Genomic DNA, 16,798 nt, shown 5'->3' with positions numbered 1-16,798 from the left:
TCTGTCTACAATGTAGAGAAGCTGCAGGCAGTTTTGCAAATTTCCAAGCCGCAAACGGAGGTCTATAATGACAGTACTAACCTGGCATGCCGCAATGGACATCTCCAGTCAGGTGGGTTTGGTTTTCCCAGCGCCTATTGAGGGGATGTCTCTCAGTTTCTGGTGTATTACAGGGAAAAATATGCAATGCTATGTTCTGGCCCCGCCAACTTAAAAAAATTGTTTTATTTGTATTTCTGTTTTTAAAGGCTTTATATAAAATACATTCCATCCTTTCTATGACTTTGACAATACTTTGATTTTGTACTATTCAGTTCTCTCTTACAGTGACTGTCCTAGAATCCAAAACTATTTACTAAGACAACATTTTAGAAAATATTTCTCCTGTTATATTCTTAAAGGAATTACATTAAACCTGTTTTAGAAAGTGTCAAAGTCAGTGTAGGATATGTAGATTATATATTGTGCTCACTTAAGTAGCTCTTCCTTTATGATATTGTGAGAGTGAATGTGCATGTGCATTCAGCTGCTTTAAATTTTAAGGGGTTTTGCTCCGAGAAAGTGATAGATGATTAAAACGGAGTTGGGGGGAGGGGGAACAGCTCTTGTTTTTTTGTCAAAGGTTGTTTTTATCCTTTCCCAGAAGACTGCACCAGGGATACTAAAATACCACAAGTAAACTTGTTTGTCTGTACGCAGGGAGTAAAGTTACTGTGAGATTTGTGAATTTTCTTCAGGGAATGTTTTAAGCCAGCAGTAAGCTGTTGCCACAACTGCGATCTCAACTGATAATTCGTATAGTAGACTACAGTGAAGTTAAATAAAATAGAGAGCTAACAAGCAGTGGAATTCGTAAAGCTTGTCTACTGAGTCAAGAGCAGTATTCAGTTTTTAAAGTAACTAAATTTGAAAGTTAGTATAAACACATGCTTTGTGTTTGTTTTTGTTTTTCCTAGCTCCATTTCTAGTTCTAGTTTGGTTTTATTCTTTCTAATGCATGAGAAATTAAAGTAATGGAACTATGTCATGTTAGGTACCTTTAGAGTAGTGTATGTGTGGTATTTTTTGTGAACTGCATTTGTCAAAAAGATGTAGCTAAAATGGCTCTTCAGTATAAATTCCTATGTAGATTGAGCTTGAGAACTCTTTACCGTAAATGATCCAGTACAACTCTTGCCTTTTTACCTGGTTGGCTGGAGATTAAATGAACAAATACATGCATGTACACACAAAAATTGATAACATGCTCCATCTGATTCAATATGAACAGCTTTTTCTTTAAACTCTTTCCTTTATATGTTTTTGTACCTTTTTCTGAATGTATCTCAGAATTGGATGCAGCAGGAGAAAGTTAGACTGACCTTTCACTCCTAAAACTGTAAATTTGATTAAATCTCCTAGTAAGAAAGCATAGAATAGCCATTGTCATCTGCTGGAAATGAAACGTTTTGCCAGTTCTGTGGCAGATGTTTTTATTTACAGAAGTTCCTGTAGCAGCAGGTGGTAATTGTTGGTAAACTTGTGGAAATTGGTATTAGTCAGTTTACCCATTTGCAATGATATTCCTGCTGACTTACAGAAGATGGACGACAGAACCACTTCTGGAAAACTGTGTAGGAAAGGGTAGCAGAACAACTGCAAAGGGCGATGGTCTTTTGGGGATGCTTTTTTCTGAGAAAGCGTCTTCTGACTTTCTGGAAAGGAATGTGGGCTAATGGAGAAACTTTCATTTACCAGGCTCAGTGGGATCTGAGAAGAGACAGAAGGACTAAGGATCAGGTCATTAAAAAAGTGTTAGGTACCAGGCATCTTCTGAATTACTTTGAAAAAGACTTCAGGAGGCTTGTTGCATATCTATTTGCGTTTACATTGTCATAGGTAAACTTCACACTTATAACTCATGGAAGTTAGAGTTTACCCAAAGTACTGAACAACTTCTGCAGCTATGGGGTCCCTGGTAGTACCAGGAAAGTCATCCTATTAATTAATGTCTGAATTTCTTAATTGGCTGGTGCCTACGCTCACTCTCTCACATTCTCTGTCTCCATTTTTTTGGAGCGTGGAGGGGGGGAGTCTTGTTTGTAAGAACATGCTGGCGCTACACTTTTTTCTTAAAAGTATGTCACTTATACATGTCGTAATAAAGATGGCATTTTCACACAGACAGCTGCAGTCATTTAAAACTGCAAAGTAGGTGACAAATTTTTGGAAAACTGTACAAAATCAGCTTGCAGGCTACTTAAGAGGACTACTGTTTCTGAGAAAATAGTGGTAGTGCAGAGGTTCTGAGCCGCAGGGGTCTGGTATAAGCTTCATTTTTCTGTCTTCATAAGGTATTACTTGTGCTTTTGTGTAATCAGGCTGGGCTTTTTAAAAGTCCAGGATTTTATGAATTGTGAAACATGGTCATTCATAGTTTTAACATCAAGAAAGTGCCTTTTTGCTCATTCTTTGGTCAAAAAGTGCTTTGCTTTCTTTCATTTGCCTTCAAAGGCCAAAGTCTTTACAGATGTTTTTGCTGCTTAGTTCTGTCTGATACTGTATTCTCACCGCTATACTGCACACTTTTTATATTTCCAAAATGTTACTGATTTGAGATTCTTCCTTCTTTGAAGATACTGTTTGCGTCAGCCTTTCAGACCAATTTACTTGATTGTAAAGCACAAATGACTACCTATTCCTGTCTTCCTCATTTCATCATTTCCTACCTTACCTGAATAGCTGGAGATTTTTCTTGAAAGTTTATCTGATAGATTTATAATAAGATTTTATAAGACCTCATTACAGCAGTATCGCCTGCCCTTCAGTTGCAGAAGGCTATGCAGTAACTTAAGAGTAATAACAAGTAGCCTTGACCCAAAAGTTTATTTTAAAATACATATTTATTGTTTAATGTCATCACTCTTGTTATCATAGCAGTTTTAAATTAGATGTGAAACAATTTAGCTGTATTATATTTTTTCCTCAGACACGCATGTTTTTCTTTGCATTGTGGGTTGTTGTTTTTTGTTTTTAAACTAGCTTGGGAACGAGATTATGCCTGTCTTGCCAAAGGCAGCATTTATGAGTTTTATTAACTTATTCACTAGGCATACAATACTGATAGTATTACGTTAATTTCATTGTGCCATTTTACAGTTAACATGTAAATCTCAGCATGATACACGATCAGAGAAAGCATTAAATTTCTCCCTCTTATCACAACATTAGCACTGTGCAAGGAGCTAGTATTTTGTCTCATTTTTCACTTGGAAGGATTTGCTGGCATGTTTTTAATAGCGGGCATATATTGGCAATGTTTTTCAAGTTGCAAAAATTCTACTCTTAATAATGACGCTTTTAAGGAGTTTCCTAAGTAGAAGAACAAGTAGCAATAAGATAATTTTTAACACTGTAATTTGGTAACAGTAGATCTTTGACATGGCTCTGTCAATTCATAGAGGAGAACAACTCATCTGTGTAGCTGTGCTGCCATTTGAAACGTGGAACTTGTCCTTGTTAGTTGCTGAAGCTTTCTGCTAGGTAGCTTTTATTACTTGAATCTACCTATTTCAAAAATCTGAATATAAGCTCTGAAGGAATTACTATTTTGGGGCCTACCCTGAGTGCTGATCCTGAATTGTGATCAGTCTTGCTATTGCTACATGTATTTTTCTATGTAATATTTGCAGAAAATGTATAGCTAAGCAGTTTAAAGACTTTTTTTTTACATATACAAAGTTACAGACAATTCTAGACTAGTGATTTCCCCCCCGCCCCCAACCTAGGGTCCACAGACCACATATAATGACTTCTCATAGTCACTTTATATCAGTTATCAATAGGATAAGGATCTTCGGAGGAGTATTCCCTGACGATTTTTAAGGTTTCACAACTAAAGGCTGGAAACTGTTCTGCAATACTGCAACTGCTGCTGCTTATTTTAATTTGTACTTTTTTTTGATGCTTGAGAAATTATAAAACAGCAGAAAGTTGTTTACTAACATATGCCTTAACCTGTTTTAGATGCACAAAAGAAAATATAATTGGTTTGCTTTTTAGAAATACAAAGCATACTTTTATCTTTATTAGATAAATAAGCTAGAGCTGCATGCTTCCCAGATTGTTTCTGTGTTTCCAGGTGTGTAGTATGATCAGGCTTCTCTTAAAGTTGTTCAAAAATATCCTTACTTCACTTTATTTTTAAAAACAGCTACATATAATAAATGCAATTTAACATTCCTCTCTGTAAGGGAGTCTGAAATTGGGCACCTGTGTCTGCAGCTTATCACAATTTAACTAATAGAAAACCTCAGACAAAATTTTTCTCCTTGTTTGTTGTGTATATATTTGTATGTCAGTTTAAAATTGCAGGGATGCTTTCAGGACCAGATAGTTATTATTTCTATATGATCTAGTGGTGTTAGCTTGGAGCTTTAAAGTAAATTATTCTGTCCAGTCAAGAATTAGAGAGTAAAATCAAAACGGTTGAGCCCCTGTTACTGTCCTATAAGTATTTATGAAGTAGAAAATTGAATTGTTCAGTGTTTCAAATACACTTGAAAAAATGCCACGGTCTCTCTTTGTGATTAGAACATATTTTAGGCACTTCCTTACTGTTTTATGCGGAATGGTGAAACATTTGGCAAAAGGCTGCTGGAGATATTACAAAGGTTTTAAGACCACTTGCATCATATTTTCAGTCTTTCAGCAGGTGACAGATACAAATAGGTAAGAAATATGTTTTGGGGGTTTTGCATTTGTTACAGCAAAATATGTATTTTACACAATGAAACAGGAGGGACTATCAGCCTGACAAGTGAGTACATGTGGTCTTAAACACTTCATGTCTTAGGTGAACTTTAGATAAACTGTAATTCTGAAAAGTTTGATCACATTTTTATTTACTTAAATGAAAATTTGTACATAAAATGAAGTTTCCCTCTGGAGTTGATACTGAACAACTACGTTCAAGAGTAGTTCATCAGTGTTTCTTTCTGTGCTACCCATCAGGACTGACCACAGAACATGGGTAGACTTAGTGGCCTTGATTCCTGGAGGTACAGCTAGAGTAAATAGTAATTTGTAGTTAAACCTTTCTCTATTTCCTTCCACTCCCATATTTCCAGCTTTCCGAAATATTCCTTACCTGTGCAATTTTATGATGCTCAAAATTGCAATGTGTGTCTATCACTCTCAATAGATGGGAAAGTGTGATAATTGAGCAACATGTTAGGGTGAATGAGATGCAGAAAAACTACTTTAGCTTTTTGAAGTCTTCCCATGTTGACTTTAAGCCAGCTGTGCAAATGAGGATGAAGAAAAAAACCAAACCAACCAACCAAAAATCAAACAACAAAACTGAGTGCCACCGTTTGATTAAATTGTATCAAAGTGCTGAGTAGCTAGGTTTTTTTAATGCTGCTTTTTGAATTTGAAAGTTACTAAGTATGCTTAATTATGAAGAGTTTTTGACTTGGAAATTCCTGTGCAGGAATGACTAAGTAAATTTAACCAGCTCTGGATCTGTGTGTGATTTAGTCAGTAGCCAGTTTTGGGTTGGGGCTTCTTTTGTTGTTGTTTTTGGTTTTTTTTTTTTTTTTTTTTTTTCCGGTTTCCTTGTTTTTTAACAAGAAATGTCTTGCAGGTAAATGTAGTTAATTATATTCTTTGTTTCCTTGATTTTTGCATATTGATACATCAACATTGTTTATGATGGGCCCCTGCAGAGTTTCTTTGACTCTAAAAAGGGGTAGATTTGTGACTGAAAAAGGCTTTAGAAGCTTGTTACACCTGGACAACAGCAGGCTCTGTAATGATGTGTAATAGGCTTTTATGTTTAAAGAGGCTGAGAACATGGTAGTGATTAACTGATCTTTCCATGATACTGTTTTGCTGAAATATCCTTAGTTGAATTTTTTAAACACAGCATTCAAAATTATGAGGCTTTCTACTTAAAGGATTTTTCACTGAACGGCAATATTAAAAATTCTACATAGAGGCATTAACTTTCTTAAAAATCAGAGTTTTTTGGCCCATCGCTTAAGACTAACAAGACAAACTGAGTTGAAGATTTCAAAAATTTTAGTGAAGTTGTAGCTGAAATCCATCTTGAACTTCCTTACCTCTGATGCTGTATTTCTCTTATCTAATCGAAAATCTCCTTCATCCTTTTAAAAGGATATAAAATAAGGCAGTATTTACAGTTTTCTTTGCAGAAAACAGTACTGTACTAGACAGCTTACAGTACCGTATTCTCACCACAAAAAGAAAATCCAATCTGATGCCGTGCTCTAATCGTTAACCAGCCTGACCAACCTGCATGCTTGCTTTAGGACGTTCTTACCTCTTAGTCTCTGTTTTGGTGGTTTAAACTTGCCATTTCTGTGCCAAGGAACCTTATTTTATCATGTATCCCATACAGAGAATGTAGAAATCAAGTGCTATTTCACTTACTCTGGACAAAAATGGCCTTTTGTAGTTTAATTACCTGTGGTAAATATGTTAAGTTATATCTGTCACCAGATTTGAGACCTTCCTGCTCCATCATGGAGGTCAATTAGAGCAAGTATGAATGGAATGTGTGGTGGTGTTTGAATTCAGTGATACGATATTTTAAGACATAATTATAAGTGTAGGAAAGTAAGCTGCTTCAGAGGTGTGTCCATTCGAAATTTCTTTACTCCTTGAGATTCCTGAAGTGAAACAAACTTGTAAGGAAAAGCACCTGATAGCTGCTTGCAGGTAGAACTCTTAATTTTCCCAAATTGAAGTGCCTTGGTGAAGATTCTGTATGGAGGGTGCTAGATAGTGTTAGCTAGCATCCAAAGTAACCAGCTTGCTAACATCAGTTAAGGAATGAACGCTCTGAATCTAATGGCTTGAAATTTGGGGATTACTATAATGATGATTTTTAGGAGTTCTGGGGAAGGAAAATCTTCTGGCTTGTGTTCTGTCATCTTCTGTCTTAAGGAATAGATGATGTTCTTCCCTTGTTACAGGATTTAGCCATCTCCAGCTTTTCTAAGATGGTTAGCTAGTGTTAGTTTTGAGAGCTCCTAAAAATTCAAAACTTAACTTTAGGAAACAGATGAAGTTAATATCCCCTTAAAAGTAAACCTCTTTAAAAACTTGTATTATTCTGCTATAATACTGTATTATATGTGCCAGCCATACTATCTTCAAGTTAGAATTGATGGTAAAAGTATAACTGCTGAAAATGTTCTCATCACTGGTTTTCTTTATAGAAAGTGGAGCGGTTCCAAAAAAGAAGGATCCCTTAACGCACACAAGCAATTCCCTTCCTCGTTCAAAAACTGTTGCAAAAACTGGATCCACAGGCCTTTCAGGTCACCATAGAACTCCTAGCTACAGTGGGATATCATCATCTTCTGTGTCTAGACCAGCACCTAATCCTGCAGCTTCAACTCACAAGGTATGGTGAGGATAAATATAGCAATATACACTTGGAAAATCAATGTACATTCCAGAACAAACTTTGGATTTACTGCCTTTATTGCAGTATTGTAGTAGCAAAAAAAACCCCGAACCCCTAATTTTTTGGCCAAGCGTCTTGAGCTGGGATGCAGAGTGGATTTTAGAAATCAGGGGGTATTGGGTGGCTGCTTGGGCAAATGGATTTTGATTGTAATCACAGTAATAAATTATAATACTTGTTTCGAAAATTGCATGAGAAACTGGGGGAAGCTTATCTAGGAGAAAAATAAATATTAGTCCCAGTATGTAAAAGATGGAGGAAAACCCCCTATTACTCCAGAACTACAGATTTTTTTTCCCCCTATAAGTTCCTTCTCTTCCAAAGCACGCATGCACAGATTGTGTTGCAACCACGTTGAAAAGCAAATTACAGTTAGATTGTGACTTAAATACAAAAGTAAGTCCTATACTAATAAGACAGAAAAATGCTGCGTTTCTTTTGACCCATCTCTTTCCCTTCCACCCTTATCTCCCGCACTGCTACTCTCACGGTAAAGTAGAATAAATAGCAGAGTGGACAGAACAGAAGTGTGGTTAAGCATTATTGCTGCTATAATATGAAGGCTTTTAAGTGTCCTGTTATCAAAGTATGACAGTGGTAGAAATTCTTGCTTATAGCTATGGAAATCCGAAACAGTTTGTGATGCTCTGTTTCTAGTGTATGCTGAGGGAAAAGATCATAGTTAAATATAATGAATTATCTTCAAAAAACAAACAAACAACAACAACAACCAAACCTGAAAAAAACAACCAAAAAACCCCAAAACCAAACCAAAAAACCCCTCACCAGCGTATCCTGAGATGTTCTACTTGTGGCTGAATATGATAGTATGAATTGTAGGAAAATACAGCATCAGGAATCTGGTATTCCCTAACGTATTACGTTTTACTGGAGCAAATGAAAGGTACAAGTAATTTTCTTAACAGTCTGCTTTAAAAGTATCAAGTTGGGGTTTTTGTTTATTTTCTTTTTCCTCCCCCCTCTCCAGGCTGCTCCTAAAAATAGCAGAACAAATAAACCTTCTACTCCTACCACTGCTCCTCGAAAAAAGAAAGACTTGAAGATATTTAGAAATGTGGACAGTAATCTTGCTAATCTTATCCTGAATGAAATTGTTGATAGGTAAGTCTGAAGAAAAGTAGGCTTTTTCAATGCAGAAAACCATTTTTTCGTTCAGTGCGGTCTTGTCCCCTTGGAATGAAAATCAGTACTTCTAGTTTGTTGTGGTTTTCTGTGGGTTGTTTTGGTGGATTTTTCTGTTGTTACTTTGGCAAAACAATGAAAAATCAAAACAGAAATGCTTATTTTCTCAAAGGCTTATCAATGTAAGTTGTAGATTTCCTCAAAAGGGTTCTGTATAAATAGTCAAATGCATTAAATTAGTCAGCTGCAGCTGAAAAAGAGTATCTCATTGTTAGACTAATTAGTATTCCATTTCTTTGTCAGTGGTCCAGCTGTCAAATTTGATGATATCGCAGGGCAGGAGCTGGCTAAACAAGCTTTGCAAGAAATTGTTATCCTTCCTTCGCTTAGACCTGAGGTAAGCAACGGGGTTTTGGTGTTACTCTGTGGCAGAATCAAAGAAATGTATTGTGCTTTACATGTGAGGTGCTGATTCTTGAATCCTGTCTTTACTGGTTATGACTGCTATCGATAGCTGTCCTGGAAAAGGAGAATGAAGAGGTTTTGTGTTAAAATACTACCATGAAATTCCTTGTCTTCTGGTTAGTCAGTGTTGGAGAAAGTGACTGAGGCAATAGCTTAAACAGTAAAGCAAAACGAAAACCAAAAGAAACCCAGTAAATCACAAACCCCTAAAAACCCAAACAACGACAAAAAAAATCCTGAAAATTTGTGACACTGACTGTTCTAGGTGTCCATATAGGGTTGGACATACAGCTACGGCTATGTAAAGGACAAAGCTCAGAACTGGAAGAGTGAAACAGATAAGACTTTTATAGGTAAATTAAGTCATAACGCTATCTGATTTGAAAAATATTAAATTGGTATTGTGGTCATGTTCTCTGTGGATGTTGGTTAGACATTCTGAATAGTCTATTTACAGCAGGAGAGGATACAAAAAAGTATAGTAGCGAACAGGCAAGTACACTGAGGTGTATAACATTTGAGGGCAGATTTCTTCTTCACTGGGCTGAGTGGAAATTGGTCCTTTAGGGTTTTGTTTTATTTTATTTTTTATTTTATTTATTTATGAGGTGGTACCTCAACTACTGTGACTGCCCATATTCAGGTTCTGGTCTATATACTACTGGAAATTTCTGAGCTGCTTTTTAAAATAAAATTAAATTGGTCATTTTCGAAAGCTGGACTCTTGTAGAAATTGCATGCAATGATTTATTGCGGTGTTGATTATTCAAGCAAGGTTCCTGTTTGTTCTTTTTTGCTTGCTTGTGGGTTTATTTGGTCACATTGATGGGTTACTGGAGTTGTTCTGTGGTCTTCCTTTAATGCAGTTTCTGGTTTTGAAGCGTTGTGGGGAAGAAACCCTAAACCTGGCATAGCATCACAGGAGTAGTAGGCCTGACGAAAACAAAGCTTTGGCATCAAATATGTATGGTCTGGTATTCTTATGCAGAAGGAAAATGTCATTATACTGTCTTTGTTATTACAGTGCTTTAGTATGTCAAGTTTGTTGTTTAGTAACAGTAATACAATGAGCTGGGTGGGAATGACTTTGAGATGTGAGGCTTGGAATAGTTACGGCTCTCTTCCAATAATAGCTGATATTTTTCAATTATGTGTTTTTCACATTACTGTAGCTATCAGTGGGCCTGACCTTGGTGTAGGTTGAGGTATACCAAAAGACAGAAAATCCTGTGGATTTTTAAACTTTCCTTGGAGGAAAAGAGGTTGGTTTTCTTCCTTGTAAATTAACATGATAGATGTGGTAATTATAGGGCAATATTTAGTCAAATACTACTTCAGTTTTAACCTTAATGAAGTTTTGAACTCAAATTCATATTTAAACATGCCAATTAATGGTATTTTTGAAGTAGAGCAAGAGTTGAGGTGAATGAATAGAAAACACTGGCTAGAGACATGACTGCAAACACTTCATCAGTAAGATGCTAATAGAACAGTAGCAATTAGTTCAGACCATGTTTAGTATGATTAGTCTGTTAATAAAACTTTAAAAGCCTAGTGTGTCTCAGTGATAAATGGCAGTTGTGGCTGAACTGTTGTCAGTCATCTTGAAAACACCACACTGGTAGTGGAGCCGGTTTTTATCGTGGTTATTGTGGGAAGGAGCGCCTGCTGACAAGGGTGTTTGGACACGGTGTTATGTATAAGTCACTCCCTGTTATTCCTTTTGTTTGTTTGTTGGAATTATTGGAAGCTGGAATGGAGAAGTGCATGTGAGGCCAAAAACAGAACTCTGAAACCCTTGAAGAAAGTGGTAAAGACAAAGTGCTGGGGAGAACGGGCTGCAGGATTAATTAGAAGAGAGCTACTTTATGAGAATTTGTAGATTTGCTTGTTGTGATGCTACATACGATGAGTGCAATTTTGTAGTGTAGGAAAGATGAATCCAATGCAAAGCGAGAGGGAGGAGATTATTATCAGTAGCATCTAGAGAGAGTAGGTGGTTGTTAAGTAATATTTTAAATAGTTTTGGTCAAAGCTTATGTCTTCTCAAGTTTCATTTAATAAATAAAAAAAAGAGATGAAGTGGTTCTTCCATATGCAGTTAGTAGGAACATTCTTTAACTCCTACTACACATGTGTGTTTCTCCCCTTTTTAAGTGGAATTGATGCTTTAAACTTGTTAGGCTGGTCTGCCTTGAGGAATGTGTTACTGCCTTTTGTACTCATGTCACAGTGCCTTTATGCACAGAACGATCATAATGGAATTTAACTGTTGTGTGGGAAACAGTAGTGACATGCATTAGGTCAAGTTAGTAATAGAATGTAGTTCTCTTAAAACCCATACTGCTGTAGCACGGCTACTGTTGCTGCCGGTGCTAGCCAGTGAGCCATTCCTCAGTCTTAAACCATTTTCTTGCAGAGGTAGATCAACATTTTCTTTGAAGGTAACTTACGATGATGTACTTTTCAGTTATTTACAGGACTTAGAGCTCCTGCACGTGGATTATTGCTGTTTGGCCCACCAGGAAATGGGAAGACAATGTTGGTGAGAAAATTATTTCATGCATGAGTTGGTGGGCGTAAAATGTAACCATGAGGTGTGTCTTTCAGTTTGGGTGTTGGAGTAATAAACTGTATATTCTTCTTGGATAGGTAGTGTGGTGTCAATTTAATATAAGAATGCAAAATTGTTCATAACTGTGGATTTTATAGGGGCAGGAAATTGCTAAATTGGTCTCTTTAATTTTCTTCAATATCACAAGTAATATTTTGAAACTTAAACTAGCAAGTCTGAGTTTCATTTTCAGAGAGAGTAAAAGTAACATGGTTAGTTGTTTGTGTAGAGCAGTGATAATCACAAATGGTCTGCTGTGCACTAAAATATACTAGAAGTGCATTTTGGAAAAGGGGAAGGAGCAGAGTAGCAAGAAAGGGAGTTGTCTGACTTCCACACTACTATGCAAGGAGCGTAAGTGCTGTGGAACTGTCTGGCTGCTGCTTGTCTTCTCAGCCTGATGTGCTCGGTTCAGGGGACTGGAGGGAAATGGCTGTGCATCAGCCAGGGAGCCATGCATGTCCTGATGCAGCTGAGCTGGGCACATCATTCTGCATCACATGGCGTGGCTGCAGCTGCACCCTCCCTTTGCTGATGCTGAGGCTGGATCAGCTCTGAAGCGTGGGAGTGTGAATGCTGAGCAGCTCACTTTGCCTAATCTGTTATGTTTTACATACTGGAACATAATTGCTAATCACTAAAATTAAACTGTATAACCAGGGAATATGGTGAAATTGTTAAAGAAGAGGGTACTCCATGTGAACATTCCAGCTGAACTGATTTATTTTTTTTCCCTAGATTTCCTCTGAAAACAGATTTTGTATAGATAGGGTACAGAGGGAAAAAAACCAGAACATAATTTTTAATGTAATTTGATCCAGCTGCTACCCTAAATTAGTTAAAACTGTTTAAAATGTCTACTAGGATACATCAGAAGGAGCTGGAGACTTGTGTTCTTCAGTGAGCAAGTTGTAGTTGGCTATGGAGATGATGTAATTAGACAAGTCCAAGGGAATTTTGAAAATTCTCTAGTGGTTAGACCACTCACCCGTTCTTATTTATAAGTGACCTGTACAGAAGTTTTCTGTAACATCTACAAGGTGTTCCTTTTGAAGGAATAGGGGTTTTCAAAATCGTCAGTCAGGACATGAGTGCTAGCTACAGAAGCAGAGAGGTATCTTCAATGTGATGTTTTCAAAAGTACTTTTTTTCCCCCCTTTTCTAGGCCAAAGCAGTTGCTGCAGAATCAAATGCTACTTTCTTTAATATAAGTGCAGCGAGCCTAACTTCAAAATACGTAAGTAGCAGATATAAATTATGTTGATCTGAAAACACACACATGCTGTTATTGGGGCTTAAGGCGGCCACAGGCTTCTGATGAATCCTTGGTGAACTGTTAGCCTATAGCGAACATAAAGTTTTTAAAAAAGTATATGCGAAGTAAAAAATTTTGGTTTATGCTTGTGATAACTCAATGTCAAAGGCTTTTGCAGATCGGGATGACCCTGGCTGTCGTATAGATCAGTGGTTGTATATTTCTTCTTTAAAAAGTAAATAAAATGGGTCCCAGCTCCTTTCACTATGATAATTTAGGCACCAGAATCTCTTGACAACTCAATTGTTATCATAAGTGAAGTTGTAATGTGTGTTTTAAGACATAAATAATACTGTCATATGTAATACTGAACGAGTGGTAATCTGAGTGTGTATGAATGGACTGAGTATGGTTGGATATCAGCAAGATTTTCTGTAGGTCCTTATGTTAGGTCTCTTGTAATAAGTACTTTCTAAACCCCCTCCAAAAACAGTTTATTGTTGTTTTAGGTGGGTGAAGGGGAGAAACTGGTGCGTGCTCTATTTGCAGTAGCCAGAGAACTTCAGCCTTCTATAATTTTTATTGGTAAGACCTTAAATGTTGTTGATTTTGTGTATTTTCTTAAATATTTTTCTTAAATATTAAATTGGAATCATTGGGTAAACTTCTTTGGGTAGTTCCGCAGTGTAGACCAAGTGTCTCGGATATGACCTGCTGGTTAACCTGTAGTTCCATATAGAGCATATTAGATTGCTGTTGTGTTATTTAATTGGTGTTAATAGTGGGAAGAAATGCCTCAAAAACACGAATGCTGTACTACCTTTGCAGAGTAAGTCCATTTGTGTATTAAACTTCAAAGATGAAATGGGGTTTTTGCTTGTCCTGAGTTGCAGTTTATTATCAGCAAGATTTTTTTTTTCTCTCCTCTGTGCTTGGTGTTACATATTCACAGGCCAACACGTTATACAAGCTTTTAAACTTCACTAAGATCTGTCTGTTCTCCTAAGGAGTAAAGATCTGATCTGTCTTACTGGAGCCCTGTATTAGCAAAAGAACTTAGACAAAGATGAAGACTTTAATGTTGTATGCTTAATTAAGATATATTTCTTTGCTTTTCAGATGAAGTTGATAGCCTTTTGTGTGAAAGACGAGAAGGTGAACATGATGCTAGTAGGCGTCTAAAAACAGAATTTTTAATAGAATTTGATGGTGTAAGTATTTAGTCTTGGGTATTGTTTGATTTAGGTGAATTGGCTAATGTAGAGGGTGCTGGTACAAGCTACAGATGAAACACAAATAGGAGCTGGCTGCTGGGCCTTAGCTCTGTCCCTTCCCGCTCCCCCTGCACCTTGGTCGACAAACAGCCTTTTTTCCATTGCTGTTGATTTTTCATCTGCTTACTGTAGTATTATGCAAAATTCAGTTTGGAGTGAAAAGTAGTAATCTTGGGGATGAGCTGAAATAATGGGTTGAAAGACTGTGAACAGAGAAGAAGGAATAACAAATGGCAATAATAAAAGGAGCTGTGAGAACAAATGTTCCTATGGGGCAGGAGAGGCACTTGAGGGTTAGGCAATGTTGAATCCTTGTTTGCATGTTTTGGTGAAGCACATCTCATCATTCTGGCAACGTAAAAGAAGATTTAACAGCTTTTAAGTTTTGTTTTTTAAGAGATATGTGTCACAAAAGCATGCACTATCAAGGGGTAAGGTGAGACTTGAAGGTTGAGGATTTCAAATGGACGAGTTCAGATCATGGATATACGCAGCTCTGATGCATCAAAAGGATTATTTTCTGTGTTAGTATGCTTTTCATTGAGTTATACGTGTTTTTTTTTTTGGCATCGTGACCTAGAGATGACAGGATACAGTAAGAATATATTTAATAGCATGTATGTAATACCCAGGAAAAAGAACTGGGTTTCATAGTTGGGGGAAACAAATGAATATCAGAATATTTTTCTGTGACACAACACTGGTTTTTGTATTGAACAATCTTAGTTTGTATTCCACTAGCACAGTGGAATATTGCTACAGTGAAGAAGCAATAGTAATGAGGTACAGGGGGAGAAGATAACTATGGAGAGAGACAACGAGATCAGGAAAAACTTCTCCAAAGTGAGATGAATCAGGGCAAATAATGCAATGTGACAAAGATATGCAGAACTTATTGCACACACAGTTTTCCCTTAAAGTGAAAAGGGGAAAATGAAACAATTAGTAAGTTAGCAAGCTTTGAATCAAGGTTTAACTATATCATACAATATTCTTGTGGAACTTTTTGGACTCAGTAAGGCGGCAATGAATGTAAGTCTATGAAGGATTGTACACTAGGTGAATAGTAACACGTCTCTGATACCCAAATGTTTTCTCTGAAGTCTGGAAGCTGTAAGTCTCCATGTTGTTGGGTATAAAATCAAGTCTTGCAATTGAGTGAATTGAGGGGAAAATTACTATGTCTATGTACTATTGAGTAGCTTCTGATTTTTATTGCTAGCTTCTTGAGACCCCTATTAGATGAATCTCTGATCCCATTTAGTCGTTCTGGCTGTACCTTAGTCTGAAGTTTTGATTCTCTGTGTATGCTTCAAAACAATGTTTGGTGTTAGAACAGCAGAAAGTCTCTAGCTTTTGAAACAGAATTATCTCAGGATGACTAAACTTCTGAGTGCTTTTTGTAGTCTCAGTTTTCTCCAACGTTGTAACATCTGATTCCACAGTAACATTTGTGCTCTTCCAAGACTCTTTTCAAGGAACATAACTTGGGCATAGTATCCCGTATTTACATTACTTTTTTCTTTTTTTTTTTTCTTTTTACTTCTTTTTACTTTTTTTGTAGTTTGACTTTACATTTACCTGAAGAATGTCTTCAAGCTAACTGCATGGAAAAAAAGACACGTATACAGGAAGAGCTGAATACATGGCAAGTCTTTAACTGGTGGTGTTGTATTACTACTTGATGTAAACTGAAAGCTGTCTTGCCTTCCTACATTATGTAGGTGCAGTCTTCTGGAGAGGACAGAATACTTGTGATGGGAGCAACAAACAGGCCACAGGAGCTTGATGATGCTGTTCTCAGGTATCTAAATGCCTCTTCCTTTATTTGAATACAATCATATGATGTTCATTATGAAGAGCAGGTTTTGCTACTTAGTGTCTTGATTGGTTTAAGTTTTGGAATAAGTAGCAAAAGGTGTTTGGCATGGTTAAATTATTTAACTTCTCAGAGTTGCCTGTCTCTTCTCTTTTGGGATACATCTACACAAGCATGGTGGCCTTGGAATTCTCTAAAGCAGCAGTACCGAGACCAAGTCAGCATTTTATAACCCTCTTCCATCTTATGTATTGCTTTTTTGTTATTTGGGTCTTAATGGCAGGATGAAGGAAGAAGTTTGACCAGTGAAATCCAGTATTTCTTCTCTGTGAATATTGGACTTTAGATGTCCCATGCAATTACAGATTTTGCTGTGGATTTGCCTTGGGACTCTTTTGCTGCAAGTTCTCATGCTTGCTTCTCTTTTCATTCTTGATTGAGGAAAATAGGCATGTCAGCACTGTCTGAACAAGTAAAACACATTTTTAATGATTCCAAGGACTTTTTGTGTACAGTGAAGAGATATTTCATGTTGTTTCTGGTAGTCAGTGGTATTTTTACCTTTAGAGTGTTTCCTCTCTGGGAGGAGTCTCATAACTTCAAATAAGAGTAAGGTGACACCAGTGGCTTGTGCATATTGTTTTTTTGGTGTTTGTTTGGGTTTTTTTAAATCTATAGTTCTACTCCCTAGAATTTCATAATATAAGTGAAATTTTGACATTTATCAAACCAAATGTTAGATTTGTATGTG

At 36.8% G+C, this 16,798-nt stretch overlaps 1 protein-coding gene across 6 annotated transcripts in view; it reads left to right on the top strand.

The window, feature by feature from the left end:
* The window catches only part of SPAST (spastin), a 41,539-nt gene that overhangs the window by 10,837 nt on the left and 13,904 nt on the right, over window positions 1–16,798 (top strand). For 3 of the 6 annotated variants that reach the window (XM_063328869.1, XM_063328865.1, XM_063328864.1), the window contains 9 exons: window positions 17–112; window positions 7,227–7,414; window positions 8,466–8,599; window positions 8,924–9,017; window positions 11,556–11,630; window positions 12,865–12,936; window positions 13,464–13,539; window positions 14,074–14,165; window positions 15,953–16,032. In XM_063328869.1, coding sequence (XP_063184939.1) covers window positions 17–112; window positions 7,227–7,414; window positions 8,466–8,599; window positions 8,924–9,017; window positions 11,556–11,630; window positions 12,865–12,936; window positions 13,464–13,539; window positions 14,074–14,165; window positions 15,953–16,032 — 907 coding nt within the window. The remainder of the gene's footprint in view (window positions 1–16; window positions 113–7,226; window positions 7,415–8,465; window positions 8,600–8,923; window positions 9,018–11,555; window positions 11,631–12,864; window positions 12,937–13,463; window positions 13,540–14,073; window positions 14,166–15,952; window positions 16,033–16,798) is intronic. The other 3 variants (XM_063328870.1, XM_063328867.1, XM_063328866.1) reach the window with 1 other exon arrangement.

Source organism: Chroicocephalus ridibundus, chromosome 3 (assembly GCF_963924245.1).
Source record: "Chroicocephalus ridibundus chromosome 3, bChrRid1.1, whole genome shotgun sequence".
NCBI lineage: Eukaryota > Metazoa > Chordata > Aves > Charadriiformes > Laridae > Chroicocephalus > Chroicocephalus ridibundus.
This window is presented reverse-complemented; position numbering and strand designations above follow the sequence as displayed.